General features: G+C 41.0%; 1 protein-coding gene across 2 annotated transcripts in view; it reads right to left on the bottom strand.

Annotated features, from left to right (window-relative positions):
* The window catches only part of LRIG3 (leucine rich repeats and immunoglobulin like domains 3), a 52,010-nt gene that overhangs the window by 11,996 nt on the left and 21,792 nt on the right, over positions 1-18,222 (bottom strand). For both annotated transcript variants that reach the window (XM_059886208.1, NM_001205591.1), the window contains exons 4-12: positions 8,533-8,664; positions 7,907-8,050; positions 6,739-6,882; positions 6,295-6,438; positions 5,718-5,861; positions 4,407-4,487; positions 3,309-3,380; positions 1,054-1,125; positions 385-548 (exon numbers count right to left, since the gene is read on the bottom strand). In XM_059886208.1, coding sequence (XP_059742191.1) covers positions 385-548; positions 1,054-1,125; positions 3,309-3,380; positions 4,407-4,487; positions 5,718-5,861; positions 6,295-6,438; positions 6,739-6,882; positions 7,907-8,050; positions 8,533-8,664 — 1,097 coding nt within the window. The remainder of the gene's footprint in view (positions 1-384; positions 549-1,053; positions 1,126-3,308; positions 3,381-4,406; positions 4,488-5,717; positions 5,862-6,294; positions 6,439-6,738; positions 6,883-7,906; positions 8,051-8,532; positions 8,665-18,222) is intronic.

Below are 18,222 nucleotides of genomic sequence, written 5' to 3'. Positions count from 1 at the left end.
CACAAGATTCAAGTCAGTCTCTTCACTGAACTCAAGAGAACCTCTCAATAACCCCTGGATCTGGGGAGGGCAGACAGCAGTATTCCCATTTCACAGATTAGAAGACTGAGATTTAGGGACCTGCAATTACGTAGCAGGGTTGCTGCTATCCTCCAATTCTCTTAAGATAACAACAGACCACCCTGATGCCAACACAAAGAGGAAGAAATTACAGAAAAAAAATAAAAACTGCAATCATCAGCAAACTACAGATCCATTCTCATCTACCTCAGCAGAAATAAGAGCTCATTTAGGGTATATAAATTTATGCAAATCCTTTCTTTGGACAAATGGGAGGAAAAAAAAGAAAAATGAATAAAAGGCAAAGACCACAGTTCCACTCACCACACACAAAGCCATCTGGACTAACAGCAAAAATACTTCTTCCCTTCAACAGCTGAGGATGGGCACAACTGGCATTTACGAAGCTCTGAAAGTTGTTTTCCGCCACCCACTGTGGGAGCCATTTCAGTTGGCAATCGCACAAAAGGCTTGATGTATTTAAGTGCCTGAGGAGAGTAATTACATTCAATCTGTTTTGTATGAAATGCAGATTTCTACAAGTAAACTAAATTCAAGTAAATATTAACAAAGCATTGAATGGAGAAACCAAATACACACATCCCATGGAATAAATATTCTATAATGCATCTTAAAATGCAAGGCAGGGAACTAGCACTATTTTGTTGGTGGTGGTGGTGCTGTTCTTATTGATGGGAGACAAGTATAGCAACGCTGAAAATATTTCAGTACTGACAACTGGTTACGATGATGAGGCATTGCGCTATACTGGGTCTCACAAATTTAAATCGCGTATCTGAGAAAAAGAAACTCCTCTTTGCAACAAATGGAACAAAAACCCCACTCCTCCTGCTTTCTGGTAATAAAAGTTAAGTAATGTGATGAACGTGCCACATGCTTTCTACAGATACATAATCCAGGATGCCCCATCCCTTGACAGTCGGCCCCTCAATGCTTTACGTGAAAACTCTTGGAAAGAAAAGAAATGCTTACAGTTGTTGAAGCTTCTTCATTTGTGAAAAAGCATTGCCTTGTAATGACATGATTGCGTTGTCACTCAGGTCTCTGAAAAAGCCACCAAATCAAATACATGAGAGGAAATTACAGTCGCTGTGTGCCTGCAGGCACAGGCTGGGCCCATGCTGCCTACCCCCAACCCACCCCCAAAATACTCTATGTGCTGAAATGCACAGATAGGGTGATCCGAGGACTCATCAGGAGGCTTGTGTTCAAGAACAAGGATATCTGATTCAGAGGCAGATTCCGTTATGGTGAGAGAGATTTTATATCACCATATACAGATTTTTTGACTCTTAAGGGCCTAACCTGTTCTGCCGTGTTATTTTCTTGTATTTCTCATTATTCAAATTAGTAAACTTTAGAAACTTAAATACACATTTAAAATTCCTCATAATTATGCTTTTAAAAAACCATCACGTATAGAATATCTTCTATGACATGCAACCACGTTAAGTGATTTTTGTTTACACATTATTACATTTTATTCCTCACAGCAACACAAAAAAGAAGATGGTATAACCACCTTGGCTCGGCATGAAAGGGGCAGATAAGATTTGAACTCAATTATTTTCAATTTCAAAACGGATGTTCTTAGTCACTAGCCTCTCCTGATACATACAACTTACTAATGGGGAGACAGGTAGGTGTTCAGACAAGAGGTACTTACTAGAACAAACAAACAAACCAACAACCACTTCAGGCAGGACGTTCATAAAATGAGAGAATATTCTGGGCTGATTTTTTTTCCCACTGGTGCTAACAAGCAGTCTGAATTAAAGTCCTCACCGCCTGTACTACTCTGTTTTCTTTTACAGGATTCAGAGTGGACAAAGGGGATTCTGAATGAGATGAGGGGCAAGAGAAGACAGAATCAAGGTCCCAAACGTGGGCAAAGAAAGACGCTGGGAGAGTTATGAAGGTTTAGGAAACTGAAGGAGAAGTTAATGCTCCACGGATCCACTAATTTCACTTTCCCAAAAGTGCAAGGCTCAGATGACAAACCCTTTTGGCTAGTTTCCCTTTGAAAATAACTTGTTTCAGGAAGCCCAGCAATACTGGCCCGCCCTTCCAAATTTTGCTCTGCACAGTCACCCCACTGTAACCCGGACTGCGGTACTGCTGCCATGGCTGGCCGTCCAGAGCTTTCTGCAACCCAGGACTCAAGGGGAAGATGACAAGAAAGTGGTGCAGATAATAACTATGCACACAGCACCAGTGACGGTACAAACCAATTGTGTATTTTAAATAACTTCTACTGTCCAGGTTAATAGATAATAAAACCTTCGGCTATAAACATTACAAGTCAGGCTGGACACACTGTATACTGCTCCAGACTCCCACTGTACATATCAATACATACATTCACCCATGGTTATCAGAAGCTGGCGCTCTGTGCTCCTGCAGGTGTTGACTCCCACTGAAGCTGGCTAGCTTCCGCTCTTCATACCTGAAAACATCTGTGTCCCTAACTGTCATTTCAGAAATGTGTGCCTCCAGCTCCCGGGCAGGCTGAGGTTGTGAAGGAGACAGCTGCTGTGATGGGAGAGGCTGCCCTGGTTTGAGCCCAGCTCCTGCCAGCTGCTAACTGAGAGGTCAGTAGCAAAAGAGAATGAGAAAGAATAAAAGAAGGAAAAACAGGCTGCATGCTTTTTATAATTAAACAACAGCAACAACAAACAAAAGTTCTCCAAGTAGTGTTACAACTCTCCAGTCACTCGCAGGAACTGGGGTTGGGGGGCTGGGAATCGTCTTTATTGATCTTGCAAGTAACCCTCTTAACTCTTCAATTTAAGGAAGGAACTCTTAGAACCTCCATGTCTTAACTTAAAAATTGAAATAACAATAGCTGTTAAATAGTTTTCTCGTGAGGATTGAAAAATATAAATACCTGACATAATGCTTGATGTGCAGTGGGTACGTAAGAAATAGTAGTTTTTTTAAAAAAATTAAATATGCCACTGCTTGAGAAACATAACTAAAGAAAACCCCAAAATGATGGAAAGAAACACCCTTAAATGCAAAAGAAACATGTATCTGTGCACTCACACTTTCATACAGGTATAGACAGACAAGTAGGTAGGTAGGTAGACAAAGGATGGATAGATGTGTACATTTTATATGAGAGGATACCAACAAAATTACATTCTAGTTTGTGTTATCTTCCATGACAAATAAGAGGATAACCATTGCAGACTGTCTTTTAAGGTAACTAAACTCCTGCTACTCACAGATGTTCTAATGCATCCAAACCAGTGAAGGCTTTTTTGGTAATGGATCGAATCCGGTTTCCCTGGAGTATTCTTTAAAAAAAAAAAAAAAAGTTATAATATAACAGTTAGTAAAAAGCCATTTTGGAGTGCAATTCTCATGAAAAGAACTGCTCTTTAAACCATTTGTGAATATTCTATTTTCTTCAATTAAAAAATACATCCTTAAAAAACATATCCATGATACTGACTTCAGTTCAGCATGGTTGCAAAGCACTTGACAAGAGAACCCAGCAAAAATAGGTATTCAAAAATTACTCTGATGGGTAAACCAGTGATTTTTTTTAAAGAGGCAGAAACCTATTCCAAGTAAAATGTCTCAGAACACTCATAAATAAAGCAGGTAACAGTGGAGACTGACTGTCTCCTTACCCACCCACTCCATGGATACCTTCATTACTCACAGAAGTTTAGAACTAAATGGATGTCAATTTGAAAGTTACTCATTTAAAACACAGAATTTGCCCATCTGCAAGGCCATTTTGTGGCCAAATAGAAACATGTTTTTATCCTGTACTGCTTGGAATCCACTGATAACCCACCAATGATCAATGGTCACTGGATCACCTCGTTTAAACATTCCTGTGACATTTCAAATTCTGAAGTTAGTAAGTGCACTAACCTTTACACAACAGTAATCCCAAGAGTCTAAGCTCTCAAGACAATTGAAAATTCTTATCTGGATATTAAAATCAGCTGCAATAACCCAGTTTCAGAGTAAAAGCACTATAATCAAGGAAGAAAACCTAATTAATATACTTCCTGTATAACAGCAGTCATTTGGGGAAATGATAAAAGGTATCAACCAGATTAAGCACCTTTTTTCACAACTCTTTAAAGATGTCAACTTGTATGTGGAACTGAGTCTGATTAAGATAAAATGTTTAGGGAACACCCTGGTGGTCCAGTGGTTGGACTCAGGGCTTCAAATGCTGTGACCCCGGGTTCAATTCCTGGTTGGAGAACTAAGATCCCTCAAGCCATGTAGCATGGCCAAAAACAAAAAACAAAATGTTTGGGTCAAAGAGTGACACAAATTATGAAGCAAATCATACTCACAGGCGCTTCAGTTTGTCAAGCCCAGAGAAAGCACCATTCATGTCCTCAATGGTCCAAGAAATTTCATTATTCTTCAGATCTCTAGTTAAAAAGGAAAGATACTGAAACTGGTACCAGATATGTAACAAAAGATACAGGCCTTTTTTTTTTTTTTTTTAAATCAAAGTGGCCCAGATGAGATTGGGTTTTTTATTTATGTAATTAATTAATTTACAGTTGCACTGGGTAGGTCTTCACTGCTGTGTCTGGGCTTTCTCTAGGGTGTGTGGGCTTCAGCAGTTGTGGCCCTTGGGCTCTAGAGTAAGGGCCCAGTTGTTGTGGCTCATGGGTTTAGTTGCTCTGTGGCATGTGAAATCTGCCCGGATAAGGGATCAAACCAGTGTCTCCTGCATCGGCAGGTGGATTCTAAACCACTGTGCCACCAAGGAAGCATTCCCTATTAGAGACATGCTTAGAAAGCAAAGATCATGTAATTTCTAATAAATCCCTCATAACTCCCCATATCATCTCTGTCCCTTTCAAAACAATAGAAAACTCTTTTTCTCCTCAACATACTTCTGACCTCCTCCCTCAACAACATTTTACACTTTTGCCTGAAATTAGGATAGTTGACTCTGGTCCTATGAACTCCTCTATCAAGATGACTAAATTCTGAAAGACTTGAATAGCCTGAAAAATACGGTGAACTTTAAAACCACCGTTCCCACCACACAAGGAGCAGGTTGCCAAAGCATACAACATACTTTTCAATTATGTAATGCTTCAAATAGTGTACAGAGCAAAAGTTTCTGACAGTGCAAAAACCCAGAGCCCATTGCACAACATTCAAATGAATATTTGAGAGGTTTGTCAAAGGTCAATTAATCCCACTCTCTCTTCCTTCTCTTGGGACAGAGATCAAGTCTGGATAGAACTGGTCTCACAAACAGGCATCTTCCTTTGCTGCCCTTTGTATATCTTTCGTGCTCTGGGTAATTTTTAATCTGCATTTTTACGAAGAAAAAATTAGTGGATTTAAAATTGTTTGCCTCTTGAGCAGTTACCAACTTCCTGGAGATCCTGAGAAGGCTAACTGTAATCACCTCACCAATCTGATCACTGTTTCTTCTAATCCCTCTAAGAAGCACATATGGATGAAATGACTGATTTTAATCAAACTGATCTGGGAAAGATTAAGACACTTCTTCTGAGGCTGTACACATTTCCTTCACAACAAAGGAAATCTGCTTGGAGAAAAGTAGGTATGCTTAGGAACCAATCAGCTTCATGCACAGAGAGCAAAATGTGTAACTTGCAAAATGTGTAACTTACAAAGTCTTCAAGCTGGAAAGCCCCCGGAAGGCACAATCAGCAATGTAGTTGACTCTGTTATTCCCAATGTGCAATGTATTTAGCAAGCTTAGGCCCAGGAAGCTTGAATCATCCAACCTCGATAAGTGATTGTATGTTAGGTCCCTGTAAAGAGAAAACGAACAACAACAACAAAAAATCAACAATAGCTTTTATTTTCTAATTCAAAGCAGTGATTTGTAGAAAAAAACAAAACAGGTAATATATATTACCACAATAATCCTTATTTTAAAACTCCTCCTTCTTAATAATACTCAGATAAACATTATTTCTAATCCTAGTAGTTAAAATCTTTTTATTTGAAAATCACCACCATTGCTTTAGCCCCTGTGCCACAGAACTGAAACAGCAGTTGCTGAAGTTGAAGCTAGCTTCAACTTCTCACAAGAAAACTATGCCTAGGTTGCATGTGAACAAAAAAGAAAAAAGCTGTCACCTTGGAAACTCTGTTATGAAAATTTCACAGATCAGTGGTAAGAAGCTCATGCTCTGGCATGATTCCTGCTCTCAAACCTGAGGAGAATAGCAGGCTACTCACAGCTCACTGAGTTTCTGGCAGAACTCCCAGGCATCAGGGCTGATCCTGCTGATGGCATTCTGACTGAGATGAAGTTCCTGCAGCATCAGCAAGCCGTAAAGCCAGCCTTTGGTAATCTCTGTTAGGTTGTTATGGTCCAGCTGCCTATATTGACAACGACAGTCAAAAGCAAGATCCTAAGTTTATTATCGAGACTCTTCAAAGGGGACATGATTACGACCTATTACATATGCCTAGTGGGGTGTGTAGCTTTTGTTATACAGAGATATCACGACAAAATACTATGCTTCTACATTCCCAGTCACAACACATGAAACAAAACTAAATATTATAAAATTATCAATGATGAGGCTGTAACACAGGATTTCAAAGAAAAGCTGCTGAAAGCTTACTGAGCATTTCAGGATCACACTGCCTGAGCAGGAACTGACCACCCACACTTACAAGATTTCCATGTTGCTCAGCCCCCAGAAAGCTCCATCCATAAGTCTTGTCACTCCGTTTCTTTGCATTTTCAGAGACTTCAGAGCACCAAGCCCTTGGAAAGTGAGCCCATCTATGTTTTTAATCTTGTTTCGGTTGAGTTCACTGCATTGGATGTTAAACAGTTAGCTTATACGACAAATTCTGGAGGCAGTAATAAAATGTGACATACGACAATACAGTTAAACTAGCCTGCATTAAATTACAGAAGATACTTTAAATTTCTAAACATTTTTATTGAGAAGAATTTTGATTTATTAGCAGTGAACAAATTTCCTTCCGACACATGGGATGCATTTTCAGAATGATAAAACACGGACACCAGACTGCACTTGAAGTTTCTAAACTGTTGTCCATTCAGTGTAGAACTAAACATATTAATATCGGTTTTTAACGTTATCCAGAATGGGAGTACTGAATATCATGTTAAAACATGAGGTCTATTCAGGAGCAGGATCGTCAAGCTTATCCTGTTCAACCGCTTACAAAAGTTGATTTCCCTCTGTCACGATTTGCCCTGTGTTTAATGCTTTCTCTTTGAGGCAGTCATTCTTAATCTTGTTGGCACCCTGGAAATACCTGGGGAGTTTTAAAAAATTATTGAAGCCTGGATCCTACTCCCAGAGGTTCTAATGTAATTGGTGTAGGGTGTGGTCTGGGCACTGGGATTTTTATAAGCTCCCCAAGTGTCTGTAATGTGCAGCCAAGGCTGAAAACCACTATATTGTAGGAGCCTGTTCAGAAGGCTCCACCGTTACTAATGAGACAGTTCTTTGTAGCTCCTTAAGCTACCAGGGCCCCTGCAGTCAGTTGCTGGTATTATCCTCGCCATCTGCAGCTCCGTGGACAGTCACATCTTCACTGCCATCATGATGTCTCTATACGGAGGTTGTTCAGTGACTACATCCTCCACTCTTAGGAACACCCAACCTTCCTTCTCAGGCAGAAGAATGCATTGGGTGACTTCTAAGGCTCTTTCTGATTCAGATTCTACACCTCCAGCTCTCAGAGAAAAGGTAGCTACATCCTTGCTTCTAAACTCCTTCTGCCACGTGGTGGATTTTAGGGGGGAGATGCCAAGGGTTTCGAGGAGGTGAGGACACCATATCTAAGAGAACATTTTACTTACAGGTGTTGCAGTTGGGGCAGTTTAAACATCTTGGGTGGAAGAGCTGAGATTCGGTTCCTGTTCAGCTTCAACACCAGGAGTGTGCTAGCCAAATTGTCAAAATACCCAGGTTCCATGGATGTGACTCGATTGCTGTTGATATACCTGTTCAAAGTCTGAAGCTGAGTTTCTCTTTGGGAAGTTAAAGTGCATGCATACTCTGTACAGAAACACTTGTTCAGAGGGCTGAGCCATTATTTGTTACAATGGACATTAAAATAATTAACTCTTTAGGTGCTGAAGGCCAATATCAACTATGATTCACATATTTCTAGGGAAAGAGTGAATAAAACATTTGAAGATTACAAACATCTGTTAGAGACGCTTATCTAATTTTTGTGAAATTCATTTATTAATAAAACACACCAGTGGCTTACTTTCGATTAATTTTTTAAAGAAGCACTTGGTTCCTCTAGGTAGTCAAAAGAGATCTCATTTTTTGCAATCCAAAAGTGTAAAAAGTAAATGAAGACAGTGGTTAAAAAAAAAGTCTCTATCTGGTCTCTATCATAAAAGTTGTTTCTTTTATAATGTAGCACAATATTTTCATCACAGGTGAAAATTTTGTTAAAAACAACTTGACTTACAGATACTTGAGTTGTAGGGGTGGAAGTGCAGTTTTAAGTTCTGAAATATTATTGCCACTCAGGTCCAAAGTTTCAAGGGACTGAAATTGTCTCAGATGTTCAGGTAGTATTTCCACAATTTTGTTTCCAGCTCTGGATTTAAAGAATGGCACAGATAACAGGATGAATGGTACAACAATCTGAAAGGTGAAAAATACTATTTCTAACTTGTTCTTCACAAATATGGAAAACTGATTGCTCTAAAGAGCACTTTTAAAACAGCAACTCTTTAGTCACTTCAATGTTTCACTAAATAATAGACCATAAAGTTAGAAATATGAAAAACATTCCTATATAAATCTGGGTGTGTTTAACAGCTGTGGGTATCTGAATGCAATGCATTTAAACTGATTTTTTCCTTTCTGTTATTTTGTTAATGGTCTTTCTTCCTTATCATTTTTATGAAATGAGATGTGAAATGACTAGCACGAAGTTGGCATTCTGGACACTGGTTAGTTCCCTATTAATCCATTTCTACTTCTGTCCCTGAAAAGTATACATACTATAGGGGCAAATGAACTTAGAATACTCATTAGATTGGGCTTTTTAAAAGCCATCATGGACAAATCTCTTTTTCTTTAAGAAACAACAAGTTTCAAAGCATTGCTGTATTCTTCAAAACCAGTGGATATACTCCAAGGTTTTGAATATTACAAAAGTATTATTTAAGAGCACGCCAGTCTAAACAATCCCTGGGAACAAGGAGATTTTAAAAAAGCTTGACACTGTCTTAAACACCAGATCATGGTGTCCAATATGGAAGCCACACAGCTACTATAGCTCTTTACATTAAAATTAAAATTAAATGTTAAAGTTCAGTTCCATAGTCACAGTAGCCACGTCAGGTCCTGAATAGCCACATTTGCCTGCCATCAGTCAAATGGATCACTACGCATACAGAACATCCCCACTATCGTGGAAAGTTCTCCTGAAGATCACTACACTAGACCACAAATGAAAAAACAAACATAAACAAGACAAAGGCCAAGTCAAAGCTATCAAACGGTCATCAATACAACAGTTTTCAAGGGGGAGATTCAACATTAAATGACAATCTTGCTAGAAAACAGGAACCAAACTGATGTGCAAAACCATCTTAACTGTCATATCAGACCAGGCAGCTTGGGCTTCTTAGATTATCTACTAGGCAAGAGAAAATAAAATGTCAAGGGAGAGAGGCTTGGATGATGGCAGAGTGTACCTAAACAGAAGGGTCTTTTCTTCACAGCCCAAGGACAACGAAACAATCTGAAGGCTCTAAGTGGAACTTCGTATGTCATAAGTCACGTGCTGCCATTTCTAGGCATTCAGTTCAGTTCAGTTCAGTCGCACAGTCACGTCCGACTCTTTGTGACCCCATGGACTGCAGCACGCCAGGCCTCCCTGTCCATCACCAACTCCCGGAGTTTACTCAAATTCACATCCATTGAGTTGGTGATGCCATCCAACCATCTCATCCTCTGTCATCCCCTTCTCCTCCTGCCTTCAATCTTTCCCAGCATCAGGATCTTTTTTTTTTTTTAATTTTATTTTTAAACTTTACATAATTGTATTAGTTTTGCCAAATATCAAAATGAATCCACCACAGGTATACATGTGTTCCCCATCCTGAACCCTCCTCCCTCCTCCCTCCCCATACCATCCCTCTGGGTCGTCCCAGTGCACTAGCCCCAAGCATCCAGTATTGTGCATTGAACCTGGACTGGCATCTCGTTTCATACATGATATTTTACATGTTTCAATGCCATTCTCCCAAATCTTCCCACCCTCTCCCTCTCCCACAGAGTCCATAAGACTGTTCTATACATCACTGTCTCTTTTGCTGTCTCGTACACAGGGTTATTGTTACCATCTTTCTAAATTCCATATATATGTGTTAGTATACTGTATTGGTGTTTTTCCTTCTGGCTTACTTCACTCTGTATAATAGGCTCCAGTTTCATCCACCTCATTAGAATTGATTCAAATGTATTCTTTTTAATGGCTGAGTAATACTCCATTGTGTATATGTACCACTGCTTTCTTATCCATTCATCTGCTGATGGACATCTAGGTTGCTTCCATGTCCTGGCTATTATAAACAGTGCTGCGATGAACATTGGGGTACACGTGTCTCTTTCCCTTCTGGTTTCCTCAGTGTGTATGCCCAGCAGTGGGATTGCTGGATCATAAGGCAGTTCTATTTCAAATGAGTCAGTTCTTTGCATCAGGTGGCCAAAGTATTGGAGTTTCAGCTTCAGCATCAGTCCTTCCAATGAATATTCAGGACTGATTTCCTTTAGGATGGACTGGTTGGATCTCCCTGTAGTCCAAGGGACTCTCAAGAGTCTTCTCCAACACCACAGTTCAAAAGCATCAATTCTTTGGTGCTCAAGCTTTCTTTACAGTCTAACTCTCACATCCATACATGACTACTGGAAAAACCACAGATTTGACTAGATGGACCTTTGTTGGCAAAGTAATGTCTCTGGTTTTTAACATGCTGTCTAGATTGGTCACAGCTTTTTTTTCCAAAGAGCAAGCTTCTTTTAATTTCAGGCTGTAGTCTAAAATTAAATCACCATCTGCAGTGATTTTGGAGCCCCTAAAAATAAAGTTTCTCACTGTTTCCATTGTTTCCCATGTATTTGCCATGAAGTGATGGGACTGGATGCCATGATCTTAGTTTTCTGAATGCTGAGTTTTAAGCCAGCTTTTTCACTCTCCTCTTTCACCTTCATCAAGCTCTTTCGTTCCTCTTTGCTTTCTGCCATAAGGGTGGTGTCATCTGCGTACCTCTACACATAGTCTTAGGTAAACCTCACTTAAGAGGAACATTTAGACATGAGATTGTATGTGTATCTTTGTTACCAATAGCCACATTTGTAGAGTGCTTTGAGTTCATTAATATATTTCTGACCAGAGGATTCTTGCAAATACTAATGCCCGAGGCCAGAGATTTGTTAATACTGAAACACTCCATTCAATAATGTTCAGGTAACAAAAGATGCATTAAAACGTTTCTGGGTCTGTAAATTGTTAAGTTCTTTTGCATTATTATGATTCATGTGCCTCTCACCACAGGAGCACCTCTCGTGTATTTCCACAAAATCCTCTGCTGCATCTGACACAGCACTTTTTATGCTGTTGGTCTCTTCTGCCATACTGTGAGCTCCTTTGAAACTGTGTCTCTACCCCTCAGTTTTGGAATGTGCATGTGTGCGTGCCAAGTCACTTCAGTCCTGTCCGACTCTTTGAGACCCTATGGACTGCAGCCCACCAGGGTCCTCTGTCCATGGGATTGTCCATGCAATAATACTGCAGTGGGTTGCCATGCCCTCCCCTTCAGGGGATCTTCCCAACCCAGGGATCGAATCTGTGTCTCTTACATCTGTGTTCGCAGGCAGGGCAGGAAGCCCATTTTAGAATATATAAGGAATCTAGTAACACTGAGGACATATTAAAAGCCAAGACCTATGCTAGACATTTTTCATATATTATGCCATTTAATCATAACAACATCTCTCTGGTGTTTAAATTAGGAACTATAGCTTTTAACCTATGAAGTCTAAGCTCTCCCACCTCGCAGAGTAACTCCCTATTGGTCCCGTAGCACTCCCTGAAGGCTGTTTCATTGAATACAAACATAGTTTGGTATGAAAGTGCTTACATGAAGATGCACCTCCAGAAGGGCCTGCAACTTCTCACACTTGCAAAAATGCTGAACTACTGATTCCAAACTCCTCTGGGGGTGCACACCAGCTCACTGAGCCATCATCATGCCAACACTGTGTGCCCAGTCACTCAGTTGTGTCCGACTCTTTGTGACCCCACGGACTGTAGCCTGCCAGCCTCCCTCACTGAGCCATCATCACGCCAACACTGTGTGCCCAGTCACTCAGTTGTGTCCGACTCTTTGTGACCCCATGGACTGTAGCCTGCCAGCCTCCTCTGTCCATGGGATTCTCCAGGCAAGAATACTGGAGTGGGCTGCCATTTCCTTCTCCAATGCCAACACTAAGGAGGCCCTAGAAATGGGGTCTCACCCCAGGTGGATTAAGAGGAACCCAGGAGTTTGCATGTGTTTGGCACCCAACAGAGTAGAAGGCCAGCTTCCCAATTACCTACAAATGTCAGGTGCTGCTTTTCCCAGTAGGGGAGAAAACAGGCCATACATTTTAAATCTATTCCAATAACAAAGCACTAACAAAATTCTCAAAACAGTGTTGAAAAACTTCGATGTGTTACCTCTAAGGACTGTCAGGGAATTGTCTTTTTTAACCCAAGTCATCTAAAAATCTAATGCCATTTAAAAAATAATCCTACATAAGGCAACAGGCATGGGTGATTTATATCCTAATAGCTGAACTCTGTGAAAATAGTAAGGTTAAGCAAAAGGCGGGGGGATTAGCAGTCCCATGTATAAGTTACAATTATCAAGCTCCTGAGATTCCCATAAAGTCTTAACAGACTTTGTTTAGAGTTAAGTCAGCCACGACCTCTGATTCTGACCATTTCCCGCATCTGGATTCATCATCATGTAAACCCCTTGATCTAGCTGTGAGGTACAGGGTAAGGCAAGTGAGACAATTAGTCAGTTTCTACGTCCCGGAGATGGATTCAGTCCAACAGACAAGCCACAGGGCCACAGGGTCAGGGTGTGTGGGTTTAAAAAAAAACCACATTTCGGGGGACAAAAATGTTCTCTTAAATGCATTTAGCCCAAATGTTTGCATTACCAGGATGTCCCCTCCACCAAACAGCATAGTAAGCCTGAAGTACCCCCTCTCATCTCCTTCCCTCCCTGTCTGGTCTGTAGGCACTGCCTCCCATCAACCTCTGCAGCTGGTTTTGGTCCCCAGGTTGTTTGGGCCTAGCTAGCAGAGCTATGCTTCTATTTAACAACAAGAAGAAATAGCCATAGGTTCGCAATAAATGGAGCAAACTAGTAATTGGTGGGAGGGAGAGGGAGACCCACAGGTGTCTATCACGTTGCTCAAAGAAGGCTACAAGTTAGATAACAGGCCACACAATCTTTGGTTTGTGTATTCGTTTGTTTATAAGGTAATTATGAACAAGGTATTAAAACTGCCAATTACTTGAGTGACGAATAAAATTTTCCTTGCAGTTAAAGTGTGCTCGGGCCAAAGCCGGCAATTTCCTGAGCTGCACACCTCCTAAATTGCAGTGTGAAAGTGCTCAGTTATAAATGGAGCCTGTACAGTGCGTCTTTGTCAGCGCTATGTCCCAGTACAAAAATCCCTCACAACTGCCAGGATAATGGGCCCTGTATCACAAAATTTTAACTCTGTTCTAATGGAACTGAATTAAATCCAAATACCAGTTTCATATTAGCTCTCGGATTAACTGGCAAATAACCACCTGATATGTACCAGTTTAAAAAAACAAACAAACTTGTTCTCTACCAAACAAGAAGGGTTTTTAAAAAAGACAACTACATTAAAAAAAATGAGTTTAAAAAATCTTTTTAATCACTTAAAATCCTCAAAATAAATGTATTTCATAACAGAGTGGGGTCACAAATAACCACTTGTAGGAGACAAAGATTCAATTCAACTCTAAGTTTCAATTTTTCTCCAAATATGGATAAATGCCAAAATTAATGAACACATTAAAAGCACTGCAGCTAAATAATATTTTTGGCAGAAGATGTGCAATCTTTTAACAAATAACAAAACTGTGTATCTTTTTCCATTACTTAAGTTAATGAGGAAATGCCATCCTTCCATTGAACAAAAACCTGTACTCTTAGCAATGGAAGGCATCTCAGCCTTGTGCAAATCCATCTTAAGGTCCACGAATATTTTGGTTATTTATGCTTGTTGATAGTACAAGGCGTTCCTTGGTCACATCACTGCTGAGGTCAAGTATAATCAGTCCCTTGTGGACAAATACAGACTTGGGGGCTGGGTCAGTTGGAATGCAGATGGTGGCCTTAGGCTGCTCAGAGGCCATGGGAAAAACAGGAGGCCCAGGTATTTCAGCCTTGGCTTCTCAGGTCCAACAATGATGGTCTCACTCTGTCGCTAACTTCATTTTTCAGCCTACTTTGCCAAATACCTTTAAGCAGAACCAAACCCAACTTACCACTTTTATATGGTGGTATTTGCTCTGAGTGTGCTGATGGCCTGGCAGAGAACAAGAGGGATGTCATCCCTGACCTCACAGCACTGCAATTCTAGTTGGGGGAACAGGCAGGCAAGAGGAAGCAGCCACCACAGGGACACGTGAAGACGAAAGGGCAGACTCCTAAAAAGCGGCGGGAGGGGTGTGGGCACCAGCAAACTTCCCCTGGCAAAGGGGAGGCCAGTACTCTTGCCTGGAAAATCCCATGGATGGAGGAGCCTGGTAGGCTGCAGTCCATGGGGTCCCAGAAAGCGACTTCACTTTCACTTTTCACTTTCATGCATTGGAGAAGGAAATGGCAACCCACTGCAGTATTCTTGCCTGAGAATCTCAGGGACAGAGGAGCCTGGTGGGCTGCCGTCTATGGGGTTGCACAGAGTCGGACACGACTGAAGCGACTTAGCAGCAGCAGCAGTGCTCTGAGCAGAAGCAAGGGACCTAGAGACTGTCAACAGAGTGAAATAAGTCAGAAGGAGAAAAATAAATATCGTCTATTAATGCATGTGGGCGGAATCTAGCAAAATGGTATAGATGATTTTATTTGCAAAACAAAAACAGAGTCACAGACACAGAGAACAAACATGGATACCAAAGGGGAAGGGGAGGTGGAACAAATTGGGAGACTGGGTTGACATATTTACAGTACTATGTATAAAACAGATGACTCATGATAATCTACTGTATAGCACAGGGAACCCTACTCAATGCTCTGTGGTGACCTAAATGGGAAGGAAATCCAAAGGGGAGGGACTATACGTATACGTACAGCTGATTCACTTTGCTGTACAGTAGAAACCAACTCAACACTGCATACTCCAATAAAAATTAATTTAAAATAAAATATAAACAAAAGGGAATATTAAAAAAAGGAAGTGAGAGCAAGGCAAAGCGTTTTCCCCTTCAAGAAATGGAAGAAAGCCTTGATGGTGGGAGGTCCTGAGTGGAGACGGGAGAAACAGGAAGCACAAGAGTGAGGAGCTGGGAGGAGACGAGAGTAGGTCAAGTGGGACCCTGTAAACCACGTTAGTCATTTGGCCTTTATCTCAAGATCACTCATGCAGAGGGGCGAGGACAGAGGACTTCACATGGTGGCTGACAACAGCTGACGGACATGTTGGAGAGGCTACTCTGGCAGCAGTGGGGAGAAAGATGGGCTTGGGGACAGGCAGGAGGAGGTGCAGAGGAGGGATGGGGGGAACAGTGTGGTCTGCCTGGACACCCATTTTGTGAGGGATAGCCCCATTCTTCCTCTGGTTTGCAGGGCTCAGGCTGTGCTTTCTCCTCCACTGATATATGGGCTCAGGTTTCAAGTTCTGCAGCCTCTGGACACTGGGACCCAGTTCCCCTCCACGTGACTCACTGCCCCGTGTGTTGTCTTGTGTATACGAGAGTCCTCAAGGGGTCCCCTTCGAAAGCAGACTAGGGCCCCCTCTTGCTCAGATGTAAGATGCCACTGACCAGAATAGCCCAGTTATGGCATTTCCATGTCTGCAATCCCTAGGAACATGGCAAAATGTGTAATTCTCATGTGTGAGAAATGTGTCTGTTTGTTCTCATACTCTGAACCCTGCAAAGAATGTAAAGGTGTGAAAACTGTTAGTCACTCAGTTGTGTCTGATTCTTTTCAGACTCCATGGATTGTAGCCCACCAGGCTCCTCTGTCCATGGGATTTTCCAGGCAAGAATACTGGAGGGGGTTACCATTTCCTTCTCCAGGGGATCTTCCCAACCCAGGGATTGAACCTGTGTCTCCCATGTTGGCAGGCAGATTCTTTAGCACTGAGCCACCTGGGAAGCCCTCATGCAGTCTTAAGTGGACATAAACTGCGTTAGTTTTTTTCCAAAGTTGGAGAGCAGAGTCCCAGAGTGGAAGACTCTTCGTGAGGAACCAGAATATCAAGTTTTATCACACTGGAATGCCTGAAACCAATTAATCCTGAAACCAACTAAACTGTAGCTTCTTGGTGAATAAGAGATATCTGTCAATGGTCTCAACTGTCTCCTGCCTGTTAGACAACATAAAGGCAGCTGAAGGTTCTGCAGTTTGTTGTGTAAAGTCATGCAAGTTTGGCTGTTTAGAGAAGGTATGCACATGTGGCATTTTCCTTTTAGAGAGGATATGTGCAGTGAAATTTAATCTGAAACCATTTTTTTTAAACATGCTGCAATGCCCTCTTTTCTTAGAATACATTACTTTGACCACATCCATGAAGTCTAGTTCAGTTATTGCAGCCAACAAATTCCTGAGTCCATGGTCATTCCATACAACCAGGGAACAAGCACATTAACTGTACGAACTGGGACAATCGGCCAGGCCCCAAGGAAATGCTGATTGCTATATATAACTTGTAAGTCACCAGTTTAACACCATTTATAAAGGTATTACAAGTTGTAAAAGAAAACATTACATTTGCAAATACATTAAAGGTCGTTTGTATTTCCAAAAATAACCTCTCTTTTCTCCCCATCCCCACCAAAAAAAAAAAAAGCTTCCTTGAAAACTACCTTGGCTGGAATAACTAACCCCGTTATATTAGGCTTCTTTTAGCAAAGAACCTCTCCCGTGCAGATAAAAATAAACTGTCTCTGCTCATCTTTTTTCTAAAAATATAATTAATAAGTTTCATTAAAAGAACACATGTTTAGACTGGTCCACTGGGTCCTGTAGCATCAAAGGATAAAGCCAATTGAGGAAGCTTCTGCAAGGAGACAGATTCCTGATGAAGCATTAGTGATCTGTAAGGAGCACAGAATCCATTCTTTCAGCTAAACGCCAGTTCAATAGAAAAATATAATTATCTTTGGGATCAAGAACACGATAAAGATGCCCACAAAGTTTTAATACAGAGATCCTCCAATAATGAGGGCCCGGGTGGCTCCAACAGTAAAGAATCTGCCTGCAATGCAGGAGATCCGGGTTCAGTCCCTGGGTTGGGAAGATCCCCTGGAAGAGGAAATGGCAACCCCACTCCAGTATTCTTGCCTGGAGAATTCCATGGACAGAGGAGCCTGGCAGGCTATAGTTCATGGGGTCACAAGAGTTGGACAAGACTAAGCAACTAACACTTTCACTTTTACAAGATTGAAAAAAGAATATAGGTAAAAGAATATAGGTAGAAAATGCCCTTGTGCCACACACAAAACAATCCTTTTTTTGATCCCCCAAATATACATTCTATTCAGTCCTTTCATGTAAACAAAATTTAAGGACAGGTCCTAGAAGACACCAGGATCCTAAACAAGATACTTACTGAACAATTGTTTGAATTTGAAATAACTGAATTATATACGATAAAAATTAACTCTAATAAATTAAAATTTTTTTCCCTACCTCTCTTTTGAGGCAGGGTCTTCCACAGTCATTTTCACAGGTCAGACCACTGCTGTGACTAATCTGTGACTTTAAGTCTTCCCACAAGCTTGTGGTTTACTTGTGATAGAAGAAAATCTCTGATTCATCTTTGGTTCTCAAAACTCAAGAATTAAATAAATGGGTTCATGACCATGAAGTGACCAAATAAATCT

The sequence above is a fragment of the Bos taurus genome, chromosome 5 (genome assembly GCF_002263795.3).
Source record: "Bos taurus isolate L1 Dominette 01449 registration number 42190680 breed Hereford chromosome 5, ARS-UCD2.0, whole genome shotgun sequence".
NCBI classification, from domain to species: Eukaryota; Metazoa; Chordata; class Mammalia; order Artiodactyla; family Bovidae; genus Bos; species Bos taurus.
The sequence above is the reverse complement of the archived record's forward strand: the minus strand, read 5'-3'. Positions and strand labels throughout refer to the sequence as shown.